This window comes from Ovis aries, chromosome 12 (assembly GCF_016772045.2).
Source record: "Ovis aries strain OAR_USU_Benz2616 breed Rambouillet chromosome 12, ARS-UI_Ramb_v3.0, whole genome shotgun sequence".
In the NCBI taxonomy this organism is placed as follows: Eukaryota; Metazoa; Chordata; class Mammalia; order Artiodactyla; family Bovidae; genus Ovis; species Ovis aries.
Genome location: NC_056065.1, coordinates 34,500,023 through 34,513,902, shown reverse-complemented (window position 1 = coordinate 34,513,902; position 13,880 = coordinate 34,500,023). Strand labels below are relative to the sequence as shown.

Below are 13,880 nucleotides of genomic sequence, written 5' to 3'. Positions count from 1 at the left end.
TCCCAACCCAGGGATAGAACTCACATCTCCTCAGTCTCCTGCATTGCAGGTTCTTTACTGCTGAGCCACCAGGGAAGCCCTATATGAATTTGGGGAACCACAGTTCAACCCTTAATGCTTCTCAAAGAAGAAGTCTGTAGTGCTATGAGAACTCATAAGTAGGGAGTTTGAGATCATTACAACAGCTAAAGGAGGCTTTCTTAAGGAAGTAAAGCTGAGTGGAAACTTGAGGATGAATAGGTATTTACTAGAAAGAGAAAAGAGGAGAAGATTGTTCACCACTGAAATCTTTTGGTAAAGGAGAGCATGGTGAGAACAAGCAGCTGAAAGAAGGCTAGCAAAGCTGAGGTGGGAAAGTGATATGATCTCCATAATTTAAAAATATTATGAAGAAAATCTTAGACCTACAGTGATGTCATGTTTCTCTGGGAGGATTATATCATATTTGCTGGGAGGATTATATTTGTGGTTACCAGCAATCCTGGATGGACACAATCCAATCAGTGCTAGAGAAGATTCTTAGACCTACTTTGGTCCCTTTGATCATTGATTTATTTCCAGGTGACCCTATTTCTTAGATACTTATTGAGGGTCCTAGCCCAAAGCCTGGGCATTTATTAAACCCTCCTGAGCGTGATGTCAGGGTATGTGTCCTAAACTCCAGATTTTGTCCTTGTAGCATCATGGGTCTATCCAAAATTCTGTTGAAATGCGTTGCCTCCTCTGCAATCAGTAGATAACCCTAGATGTGGCTCCAAATGCCAAGTTCTCTTGTCTGGGCTTTCTTTTTCTCTTAGCAGAAGAGTTCATTCAAATCGCCTATTTTACCATTACACTGCTTGTAGATAATTAAATGGTCTTTAAATGACTGCTTGTAGACAATCATTAAATGGTCATTAAATGACTGCTTGTAGAGAATCAATGGTCAAGAAGTCAGATGAATGCTAATAGAATAGAAGCAAACTTGACATTAATCAAGCAGAATGATTATGATAACTAGCAGCAGAATGGTGAAAATGAGAAGAGATGGATAGATGGAGAAAAATTACAGGGTAGAATTGACAGAACTTAGAATGGATTGGATGTGGAGGATGAAGCGCCACAGATGACTCTTAGATTTCTAGCCTGAGCAACAGGATGGATGAGATGCCATTCTCTGAGATATCCCATCCATTCCATGTGAAGAGAACTGACATGATTTGGGGTAAGGATCATAAGTTTCAATTTGTATCTGTTGATTCAGATGTGTTTTGAGACATTTTATAAGCTACATCAATTAAATATGTGTGGTTGTGTTGGTATTCAGTCACTAAGTTGTGTCTGACTCTTTGTGACTCCATGGACTATAGCCTGCCAAGCTCCTCTGACCATGGGATTTCCCAGACAAGAATACTGGAGTGGTTTGCCATCTCCTTCTCCAGGGGATCTTCCTGACCCAGGGACTGAACTCACAGCTCCCTGTTAGCAGGCAGAGTCTTTACCAACGAACCACCTGGGAAGCCCTTAAACATCTATATGCATGAGCTCAAAAAAGGAGATCTGAGTGGGAGATGTAAGTTTCTGCATCACCATGGGTATAGAAGGTGGACCACAATGGATGCTTAAGAAATCCCAGCACTTTGGTGGACATGGAAACTGATACAGCCATTATGGAAAAAAGTATCCAGTTTCCTTAAAACACTAGGAATAAATCTACCATATGACCTAGCAATGCCGCTGTTGGGCACAAACCCTGAGAAAACCACAATTCTAAAAGACATATGTACCTCAATGTTCAATCCAGCAATACTTACAATAGCTAGGACATGGAAGCAACCTAGATGTCCATTGACAGATGTGGTACATATATACAGTGGAATATTACTCAGCCAGAAAAAGAAATGAATTTGAGCCAGTTGTAGTGAGGTGGATGAAACTAGAGTCTCTTATACAGAGAGAAATGTCAGGAAGAGAAAAACAAGTACTGTATATTTACAGATATATATGGAATCTAGAAAAATGGTACTGATGAACCTAGCAGAGAATGGACCCATGGACACAGCAGAGGAGGGTGAGGGTGGGATGAGTTGAGAAAATAGCATTGACGTATAAACACTATCATATACAAAATAGGTGGTGGGGAATTGCTAAATTGCACAGGAAGCCCAGCCTGGTGCTCTGTGATGACATGGAGAGGTGGGGTGGTGGGAGGGGAGGGAAGGGAGGGAGGGAAGGGATATATATACATACACACATACATACATGTATTTATATGTGTGTGTGTGTGTGTATATATATTTGACTGATTTGAGTTGTTGTACAGCAGAAAACAAAACACAAAGTTGTAAAATAATTTTTCACCAACTAAAAAAAGAAACCCCAACATTTGATTGTCCTTCTTTGCATGGGTGAAAGACAAAAAGAGGAAATGGCTAGAGATGCATTAAAAAAAAAGAAAATGAAGAAAGTTTAGTGTTTCAAGGAGAAAGGTTAGTTAGCAGTATTGAACACTGCTGAAAATTTGTGATAATTATATGTAGATGATGTTATCAAATTCAAGTTGCTCAGTAGTGATAAGCAAATCACTGCAATCTGTATAAAGCTATTCAGGAGAGCAACACACTAAAGCTTCAAGAAGACAATAAACAAAAAGTCTTCATAATCTCAAAGTAGGGAAAGATTTCTTAAGCAGTATACCAAATGCATTAGCAATAGTATAAAAGATTGATAAATGTTACTGCTGCTGCTGCTGCTGCTGCTAAGTCGCTTCAGTGGTGTCCGACTCTGTATGACCCCATGGACCACAGCCCACCAGGTTCCCCCATCCCTGGGATTCTCCAGACAAGAACACTGGAGTGGGTTGCCATTTCCTTCTCCAGTGATGAAAGTGAAAACTGAAAAGTGAAAGTGAAGTTGCTCAGTCTTGTCCGACTCTTAGAGACTGTATGGACTGTAGCCCTCCAGGCTCCTCTGTCCATGAGATTTTCCAGGCAAGAGTACTGGAGTGCGTTGTCATTGCCTTCTCCGATAAATGTTACTACACGAAAATAAAGAGATTCTCATCACTGAAGATGCTATCAGTTCAGTTCAGCTGCTCACTCATGTCCAACTCTTTGCAACCCCATGAATCGCAGCACAGCAGGCCTCCCTGTCCATCACCAACTCCCAGAGTTCACTCAGACTCACATCCATCGAGTCAGTGATGCCATCCAGCCATCTCATCTTCTGTCGTCACCTTCTCCTCCTGCCCCCAATCCCTCCCAGCATCAGAGTCTTTTCCAATGAGTCAACTCTTCACATGAGGTGGCCAAAGTACTGGAGTTTCAGCTTTAGCATCATTCCTTCCAAAGAAATCCCAGGGCTGATCTCCTTCAGAATGGACTGGTTGGATCTCCTTGCAGTCCAAGGGACTCTCAAGAGTCTTCTCCAACACCACAGTTCAAAAGCATCAATTCTTCGGCGCTCAGCTTTCTTCACAGTCCAACTCTCACATCCATACATGAACCACTGGAAAAACCATAGCCTTGACTAGACGGACCTTAGTCGGCAAAGTAATGTCTCTGCTTTTGAATATGCTATCTAGGTTGGTCATAACTTTTCTTCCAAGGAGTAAACATCTTTTAATTTCATGGCTGCAATCACCATCTGCAGTGATTTTGGAGCCCCCAAAAATAAAGTCTGACACTGTTTCCACTGTTTCCCCATCTATTTCCCATGAAGTGATGGGACCAGACGCCATGATCTTCGTTTTCTGAATGTTGCACTTTAAGCCGACTTTTTCACTCTCCTCTTTCACTTTCCTCAATAGGCTTTTTAGTTCTTCTTCACTTTCTGCCATAAGGGTGGTGTCATCTGCATATCTGAGGTTATTGATATTTCTCCCTGCAATCTTGATTCCAGCTTGTGTTTCTTCCAGTCCAGCGTTTCTCATGATGTACTCTGCATATAGGTTAAATAAGCAGGGTGACAATATACAGCCTTGAAGTACTCCTTTTCCTATTTGGAACCAGTCTTTTGTTCCACGTCCAGTTCTAACTGTTGCTTCCTGACCTGCATACAGATTTCTCAAGAGGCAGGTCAGGTGGTCTGGTATTCCCATCTCTTTCAGAATTTTCCACAGTTTATTATGATCCACACACATCACCAGGCTCTTTAGTTCCTCTTTACTTTCTGGCATTAGAGTGGTATCATTTGCACATCTGATGTTATTGATATTTCTCCTCGCAATCTTGAGTCCAGCTTGTAACTCATCCAACCTGGCATTTCGCTTGATGTGCTCTGCATATAAGTGAAATAAGCAGGGTGACAATACATAGCCTTGCCATACTCCTTTTTCAATCTTGAGTCCGTCAGTTAGTTGTTCCATACAGGATTCTAACTGTTGCTTCTTGACCCTCATCCAGGTTTCTCAGGAGACAGGTAAGATAGGTAGGGTAGTTCCATCGCTTTAAGATTTTTCCTCAGTTTTTTATTATCCACACAGTCAAAAGGCTTTAGTGTAGCCAATGAAACAGAGGTAGATGTTTTTCTGAAATTCCCTTGCTTTCTCTATGATCCAGTGAATGTTGACAATTTGATCTATGGTTCCTCTGCCTTTTCTAAACCCAGCATGAACATCTGGCAAATATAAGCTCTCAGAGGCTGCTGGTGGGAAAACACATTAGTACAAAATTTTGGAAAACAGTTTGGCATAATAAAGTTGAAGATACATAAACCTTTGACCAGAGATTCCACTTCTGTGAATAAAATGCTAAAGAAATATCATGCACACATGCACCAGGATACATGTATGGAAATGTTCTTTGCAGCTTCTTAATATTCTCAGGCCATCTTTTCACAATATTCACATACATCAAGCCCTTATTCTGTATATCTCTAAACTTGTATAATCAATATATCAATTATATCTCAATAAAACTGGAAAAATAATATTGTCAGGCCAGAAACAACTCAAATGTCCTTCAACAGTAAAATGGCTAAATCAGTTCAGTTGAGTTCAGTCATGTCCAACTCTTCTTGATCCCATGGACTGTAGCACTCCAGACCTCCCTGTCCATCACCAACTCTGGAGCTTGCTCAAACTCATGTCCATCGAGTCGGTGATGCCATCCAACCATCTCATCCTCTGTCGTCCCCTTCTTCTGCCATCAATCTTTCCCAGCATCAGGGTCTTTCCCAATGAGTCAGTTCTTTGCATCAGGTGGCCAAAGTATTGGAGTTTCAGCTTCAGCATCAATTCTTCCAATGAATATTCAGGACTGATTTCCTTTAGGATGGACTGGTTGGATCTCCTTGCAGTCCAAGGGACTCTCAAGAGTCTTCTCCAACACCACAGTTCAAAAGCATCAATTCTTTGGTGCTCAGCTTTCTTTATGGTCCAATTCTCACATCCATACACGACTACTGGAAAAACCATAGCTTTGACTAAACAGACCTTTGTTGGCAAAGTAATGTGTCTGCTGTCTAGTTGGGCATAGCTTTTCTCCCAAGGAACAAGCATCTTGTAATTTCATGGCTGCAGTCACTATCTGCAGTAGTCTGTGAGATTTCATACAATGAAGAATCAAACAGGAAAAAAAAAAAAAAAAGAATCAACCAGTAATGAAAGGATGGCCTGGAGTTTATGTGGGATCATACAGATGATCTCACCAGGATACTACTGAGTTAAAGCTGCTGCTGCTGCTAAGTCATTTCAGTCATGTCCGACTCTGTGAGACCCCATAGACAGCAGCCCACCAGGCTCCTCAGCCCACAGGATTCTCTAGGCAAGAATACTGGAGTGGGTTTCCATTTCCTTCTCCAAGTGAGTTAAAGAAGCAGATGCAAAAAAATACACAAGTATCAATAGCATGTAAATTAAATTATGTTGCCTAGGGATGTATACATAAGTGGAAAAACTATAAAGAAGCCAAGTTTGGTTATCACAGAAGTCAGAATGTTTACCTCTAGGAGAAAGTTTGAGGACTGTAACTATGGGGAAGCTGGGGGAGCTATAGGAGATTGGAAATGTTGTACTTTTTTTGATCAGAGTCAGTAAATGGGTATTTGGGTTTTTTTTCTAATTATTCTGTAAACCGTACTCATGGTTTGTGGTCATTCTGTATGAAAGTTATATCTCATGATATGAGAGTTAAAAAAGAAAAAAAAACCCTAAATCTTCCTTGAAAACTATATAGTTTAATCTTCAGTTAATCCTATTATTCTTGCAAATGGCATTTTCCACTAGTGACTGGGTGAATCAATATGATGACTAAGGTTATGGCCACACATGATGTTGCACCTCAGCTCAGTTCAGTCTCTCAGTCGTGTCTGACTCTTTGCGACCCCGTGAACCACAGCACACCAGGCCTCCCCATCCATCACCAACTCCTGGAGTTTACCCAAACTTATGTCCATTGAGTCAGTGATGCCATCCAACCATCTCATCCTCTGTCATCCCCTTCTCCTCCTGCCTTCAATCTTTCCCAGCATCAGGGTCTTTTCAAATGAGTCAGCTCTTCTCATCAGGTGGCCAAAGTATTGGAGTTTCAGCTTCAACACTTAGCCAGCAAAAATTCCCTATATTTGTGAAATCAGATAAAAATATGAAAAAAATTGCTTTGATTTCCTAGGTTGGATCATTAAATGCATGCTTCCTTGCCAAGAGGAATTTCCAAGTTGATATATATGAAGCTAGAGAAGGTGAGACAATACTGAACAATGTGAGATGTGGTTCTGATTCTTTGACGTCTTACTCCTTTAGATTTTAAAAAGAAAAAAAAAATGTTTAAGGTAAACTGTTGAAAGTGAAAGAAAAAAATGAAGTTACTCAGTCGTGTCCGATTCTTTGCGACCCCACGGACTATGGCCTACCAGGCTCCTCCGTCCATGGGATTTTCCAGGCAAGAGTACTGGAGTGAGTTGCCATTGCGTTCTCCCAGGGGATCTTCCAGACCCAGGGATTGAACCCAGGACTTCTGCATTACAGGCAGACTCTTTACCCTCTAAGCCACCAGGGAAGCCCAAGGTAAACTGTTAGACTTCATTAAAACCCTCAACTATCTAAATTTAATTTAATTCAAATTCATTACTATCTGTGTTTTCTTTAAAAGAGTTAACAAAGTCTTTTAATTTGGTCCAGATGGCACCCGTTTTTGAGGTGTCTATGCTCACCCTGTCTTAGGATATAAGAATTGCGTGTAACATGAGGTCTACTTCCAATGTCTTAGACATCCGAGTGACTAAATTTGCACGTGGAAGAAGCATTAATTTGGCCCTTTCTTATAGAGGACGACAAGCCTTGAAAGCCGTTGGCCTGGAAGATCAGGTACCTTGTGAATGCATTTTCCTTACAGAAGATAACACCTGTTGTTTTTCAACAATTGCATGGTCTTGATTTCTCTTAGTTCGAAGCAGCACTCAATGCCACAAAAATTGCTGCATGAGAATTTGTTTTACAAAGGTTTTCAAACTTCTAAATTCCCACACTTGAGGCACATGACTGCAGAGGGTGCAGAGTACGTTGTAGGGCAGGTGGAAGTTGCATCAGGTGGAAACCTGATTATCACTTCTGACACTGGGCCATCAACAAGATGGTTAATCTTTGCCTTTTATTTGTGTCTGACCTGGGATGGCCTCTGGGGTGAGAGGAGGCAGGCGACACCCATTCTTTGGACTACTTAGGTCCATAATCTCTTATCACAATTCTGTACTCCAAAAAAACTCTGGGACTAGAAAGCTTTTTCATCACCCATTCGGCAGCAAACTTGACCTGATGCAGACTTTTTATAGCCTCTAAAAGAAATCTCATTTACTGTGAATATGTTTTACTAAAGAAATATTGTGTCATGGGGTGGTGCCCTAGACTGGTCTGTGTGTCATAAACTACCCACATATGCACACATTACCTATCTAAACTTTGAAAAGTTCTGAATTCTGAAACCAATGAGCTTTCAGTGTTTGGATAAAGATTGTGGGCCTGTTATAGATTTTCCTCATACAGACTCAAGATTGTCAAATTTCTCACTATCGTGTATCTTGGAAATGTAAAGAGAAATAGTATATTTTTATTGACAGTATTTTTGTGAGAGTGTGTCCTTGAAATGATAAGTTCACATAAGTGCTATTTGCATTTCCACATTTTTCTTAGGCATGTGTAGGAAAATACTTTGCACTGCATTTCAGGAATCCTGTGACTTACTCCTCGTGCTTTATTCTTTTGCAATCATAAAAAAGAACTTAATCTCTGACAGTGAACCGTTTCCTCACTTGTAATATTCGACTTAGGTCTAGATTAACTTTAAAGTCTATTCTAAAACCTAAAGTTAAAAAAACCCTAAAAACTAAAATTTGTAGGAGCATAGTTTTTATTAAATTTCTACCATACTGTATTCCCATGGTCTTTTACATTATTTTTTGATTTTTGGAAAATGTTTGAATAATCACACTGTAAAGTCAATATCTATTTTATTGACATGATGCCACATTATGCAAATTGAAATAGACATCTCTGATTTTATTTCAGGTTGTAGCCTATGGTATCCCCATGAGGGCAAGAATGATACATTCTCTTTCAGGAAAAAAGTCTGCTATCCCCTATGGGACAAAGTCACAGGTAGGTTTACCTGGAGATACTTTTTTGTAAAATGGTAATAGCTGAGTCTAATATCTTGAACCAGCTACTTGCTTGCTGACCCTGCCTTTCTTCTCTAGCCCTGTTTTGACATTGTTTGCTTGCTTAGAATTCAAATATATATACTAGCTAATTCATAGGAGATGCTTAGAAACGGCCCAGTCCCTAATAAGCATTCAATGGGCTTCCCCCGTGGTTCAGCAGTAAAGAATCCACCTGCAATGTAGGAGCCTCACGGGACGCAGGTTCAATTCCTAAATCAGGAAGATCCCCTCAGTTTAGTTCAGAAGTAATGTTCGACTCTGTGACCCAGTGTACCGCAGCATTCCAGGTCTCCCTGTCCATCACCAACTCCCAGAGCTTACCCAAACTCATGTCCATTGAGTCAGTGATACCATCCAAACATTTCATCCTCTGTCGTCACCTTCTCCTCCTGCCCTCAATCCTTGCCAGCATCAGGGTCTTTTCAAATAAGTCAGCTCTTTGTATCAGGTGGCCAAAGTATTGGAGTTTCACCTTCAACATCAGCCCTTCCAAAGAACACCCAGGACTGATCTCCTTTAGAATGGACTGGTTGGATCTCCTTGCTGTCCAAGGGACTCTCAAGAGTCTTCTCCAACACCACAGTTCAAAAGCATCAATTCTTCGGCACTCAGCTTTCTTCACAGTCCAACTCTCACATCCATACGTGACTACAGGAAAAACAATACCCTTGACTAGATGGACCTTTGTTGGCAAAGTAATGTCTCTGCTTTTGAATATGCTGTCTAGGTTGGTCATAACTTTCCTTCTAAGGAGTAAGCATCTTTTAATTTCATGGCTGCAGTCACCATCTGCAGTGATTTTGGAGCCCCCCAAAATAAAGTCATCCACTGTTTCCACTGTTTCCCCATCTATTTGCCATGAAGTAATGGGACTGGGTGCCATGAACTTAGTTTTCTGAATGTTGAGCTTTAAGCCCACTTTTCCACTCTCCTCTTTCACCTCCTCAAGAGGCTCTTTAGCTCTTCGCTTTCTGCCGTAAGAATGGTGTCATCTGCATTTCTCAGGTTATTGATATTTCTCCCTGCAATCTTGATTATTGTGCTTCTTCCAGCCCAGCGTTTCTCATGATGTACTCTGTGTATAAGTTAAATAAGCAGCCTTGACGTACTCCTTTTCCTATTTCCAGTCTGTTGTTCCATGTCCAGTTCTAACTGTTGCTTCCTGACCTGCATATAGGTTTCTCAAGAGGCAGGTCAGGTGGTCTGGTATTCCCATCTCTTTCAGAATTTTCCACAGTTTATTGTGTTCCACACAGTCAAAGGCTTTGGCATAGTTAATAAAGCAGAAATAGATGTTTTTCTGGAACTCTCTTGCTTTTTCGATGATCCAGCGGATGTTGGCAATTTGATCTCTGGTTCCTCTGCCTTTTCTAAAACCAGCTTGAAAATCCGGAAGTTCACGGTTCACGTAATGCTGAAGCCTGGCTTGGAGAATTTTGAGCATTACTTTACTAGCGTGTGAAATGAGTGCAATTGTGTGGTAGTTTGAGCATTCTTTGGCATTGCCTTTCTTTAGGAGGGGCTTCCCTGGTGGCTCAGACGGTAAAGCGTCTGCCTGCAATGTGGGAGACCCAGGTTCGATTCCTGGGTTGGGAAGATCCCCTGGAGAAGGAAATGGCAACCCACTCCAGCACTCTTGCCTGGAAAATCCCGTGGATGGAGGAGCCTGATAGGCTACAGTCCATGGGGTCGCAAAGAATCGGACACGACTCAGTGACTTCACTTTCACTTTCTTTGGGAAAGGAAGATCCCCTAGAGGAGGGCATCTCAACCCACTCCAGTATTCTTGCCCAGAAAATCCCATGAACAGAGGAGCCTGGTGGGCTACAGTCATTGGTGTCTCAAAGAGTTGGACATGACGTGATTTGCACATGCAAGTCAAGAACAGACTACACTAACTAAATGCACCTTTTCTATAAACAATGATTGTCTTCCTGTGGGCGAGTTGCTGAAGAGCTTGCAACCTGTTCTATTGAAAGTTCTCTATGTTCACTATGAACAGACCTCAGCCAAGGGATGGTAGGAGCACTCAGCTCTTACTTTCAGAGAGGGAGGAAATCTTTCACTTTCAGACAAGCGAAAGTAAGGCTTGAAACAGATAGTTGTTTAAATCTTCAGTTGGCAACAAAATAGCATCATTCCAATCAAATGATAATTTTCCTATGGGGAGAATTGGGTGAGACCAAATTTCTAAAAAACATAAATTTTTAAGTGTCAGGTGTGTATTGGATGAGATAGCTTGCAAATGTACTTTCAGATAACAGAATCTCACAGTGGTCAGCAGCTTTAGATGCATGGACTCCAACCACCTTGCTTTACGATAAAGAAACAGGCTGCATGACTACAGGAGGTCAATATTAAGGGAGAAACTGGACAAGTTTCCTTATAGACAGCAACCAGTGAGCGTGGTGTAGGAAGCCCTCACAGGAGTGCTGGAAGTGCTGCTTAGTTACACTATTTCTTTTTTCTAAAATGAGAGTGATATTCTTCCCATAATAGGCATAATAGTCATTCCACCTTTCTTTTGGATTAATACCGATTGTGCTGAGGAAATTCAATTCATTGTATTCATCTCTTCCTTGGAGATTGGCCCAATAGAGTATGAATAGATCCAGGGGGAAAATATGGTTCAAAATAGCAGGGAAAGCGGATGAGGAGAGTGACTTGGACCTGAGACTAAAACTGCTAACCTCCTTACCTTCACCGAGTGAGAATGAGAGAGGGGTGAGGGAGAAACAGTTTCATCACCAGTGACTCCCCAGGAAGGTGAAAATGTCAGTGCAAGTTCTCATTTCAAGGCCTTTAATACAGAAGAAGGAAATGATCCTTCTACATCAATCCTGCCATTCCTCAATTCTTAAGAACTGAGTTAATGCTAAATTTATAGGTTTGCATCATTATTTTTATACTGGAGTTGAAAATGGGCCCTCCTTATCTTTTAAGAACTGTATACATTTGCTTTGAATTGGTCGATTCCATAACCTGTGGAAGTGCAAAGTCATCCCCGTCACCCCAAGATTTCTTCCAATATCCAGGGAGTATACATATTGGCCTCTGCTGCCTCTTGGTGTCCACTCCTTCTCCTCTAGTTTTGGTTATGTACCATGATGACCATACATGAAACTCATGATTTTTACCCATTTCCACATGCAAAATACATATTAATAGCCTTCCTCCTGGAACACAAATAAGATTGCCAGGGCAGAAGCAGCCATATTTGACCATGAGGTAACTTTACAGAAGGAAGCTACATGCCAAAAATGATGGAGTAGAAAGGAGGAGGACGCTGATGAATTTGTGGATGTCCCTGAGATACCTCTAGACTTTTTATTAAGCAGGAAAAAGAAAAAGTGTAGTTTATATAAGCAGCTGTGGTCAGGTCTCTGTACAAACAGCTAAAAATAATCCATGACTCATTACAGTATGTAAAGCTCATGGTAATTTGCACAGTGTTAAATAAATTATATTTGAAGAAAAAAACATACATGAATATACTGAAGACCTGGGGGGTCATGGAAGGCCCACATTGTGCAGTGCATAGCAAACGATTCATAACTTCCTACTGTATACAATTTGACTTCTGAAATCTTTTCTATACCCCTTTCTCTGAGCCTTCCTCCTCTAGCTGTTATTTTTTCTGCCCTTTCTCCTTTGCTATGACCGTCTTGCGGATTCTTCTCATTTCCTTCCCCAATTGCCAAATATCAAAATATTCTCTAATATACAGAGCAGGCCAGAGTTCCCCCAATTCCGATTCTTAAACTCCTGAGCCCAAAATAAAGAAATGACACCCCCTTACTAAAAAACATTCTCATTTGAAGGCTATCAGGACAACAATGTAAACACTTTTTCCTAGCATATTTGAAAAAGTCAGCACTGCAACTTTTGTCTTACAAATCTCCAAAGATTGTCCTATGCCCTTTAGGTTTTCTTAGTGGGTTTTTTGGTTACAAGACTCACTTTACAGCTCTTCATTTGTTTGTTCTTGTTCTTACTTATTCTTCACATGGTAAGCCTTTTAGAATATGTGTTGGAGAAGTGAAGCTTGATGTCAGTGACTCTAAGTTATGGTTATAATAGGAAACTGCCCAAAGATATGGAGGATATTAGACCAGGACTCTCCCTGGTCTTCTGCAGGACCAACATGTCTGTTGGTTCCCTGATGATCAGTCCCCAGTTTATCTCAACTAAGCCTGATAGGGATCAACTGGCAAGGAAAGAATATTTTCCTTATGTTAATAAGACTTCATAATTTGAATGTTTCCTAGTATACTTAGAAGTATAACAAGTGTGGTTTCTGTTGAAAGACAAACATTAATAATGTAGAAGACTGGAAAACAGAACCATAAGGCAGAGAATTACGAAGTTCCTGTTAATTTTAATTTACGACAAAGACACAGGAAGCTCCTCCTCAGTCTACTATTGCCTCTTTAGCATGAGCAAGTTATTTTTATACCAAGTATAGATTCAGCTGTTAATTTTACATGCCTATATTTGAATGGGATCAAGATGAATAAAAGACAATATTTGTGTTAAATGTTGTAATGTCCCATAATTTTGAAATTTATGTGCTTTAAATTTTTAAAGCAATAGACTTGTCCTGAACTGCATGACTGCATTATGGCTTTCATGAGCCCTAAGTGAGTAAGAGTAAGTGAAGTCACTCAGTCATGTCCAACTCTTTGCAACCCCATGGACCGTAGCCTACCAGGTCTCTCTGTCCATGGGATTTTCCAGGCAAGAATACTGGAGTGAGTTGCTGTTTCCTTCTCCAGGGGATCTTCCCAACCCAGGGTTTGAACCTGGATCTCCTGCATTGCAAGCAGATGCTTTAACCTCTGAGCCACCAGGGAAACACATAGATACTTTTGCTTTGTGGGACCCTATAAATCAATAAATATTAAAAATTAGACTATATGAGCACATTGATATAAAGATTACATTAAGCTTTAATATAATCCAGACTGGATTTATTCTTATCTTTTAAAGAATTAATATATATTCATATTCTTATATTTATTTTTTCTTATGATTTTGAAATAAACTAAAATTATTTTCATGAACCCCTAAAAGTATCATAGGCCCTATGCACTGTTTGACTGGGTCCCATGGAACAATCGGTACTGTGAAGTCAGAAACAGCCAGTCCATGTACCATGTATGGGATCTACCTATTCCTAAAAACCCTCACCCTGCCACAACCACACCACACACTCACACAGCCTTTCAAATTGAAATGAAAATTTC

At 40.6% G+C, this 13,880-nt stretch overlaps 1 protein-coding gene across 1 annotated transcript in view; it reads left to right on the top strand.

The window, feature by feature from the left end:
* The window catches only part of KMO (kynurenine 3-monooxygenase), a 69,322-nt gene that overhangs the window by 18,958 nt on the left and 36,484 nt on the right, over positions 1 to 13,880 (top strand). The window contains 3 exon segments of the mRNA XM_004013666.6: positions 6,591 to 6,660; positions 7,188 to 7,285; positions 8,483 to 8,572. Coding sequence (XP_004013715.4) covers positions 6,591 to 6,660; positions 7,188 to 7,285; positions 8,483 to 8,572 — 258 coding nt within the window.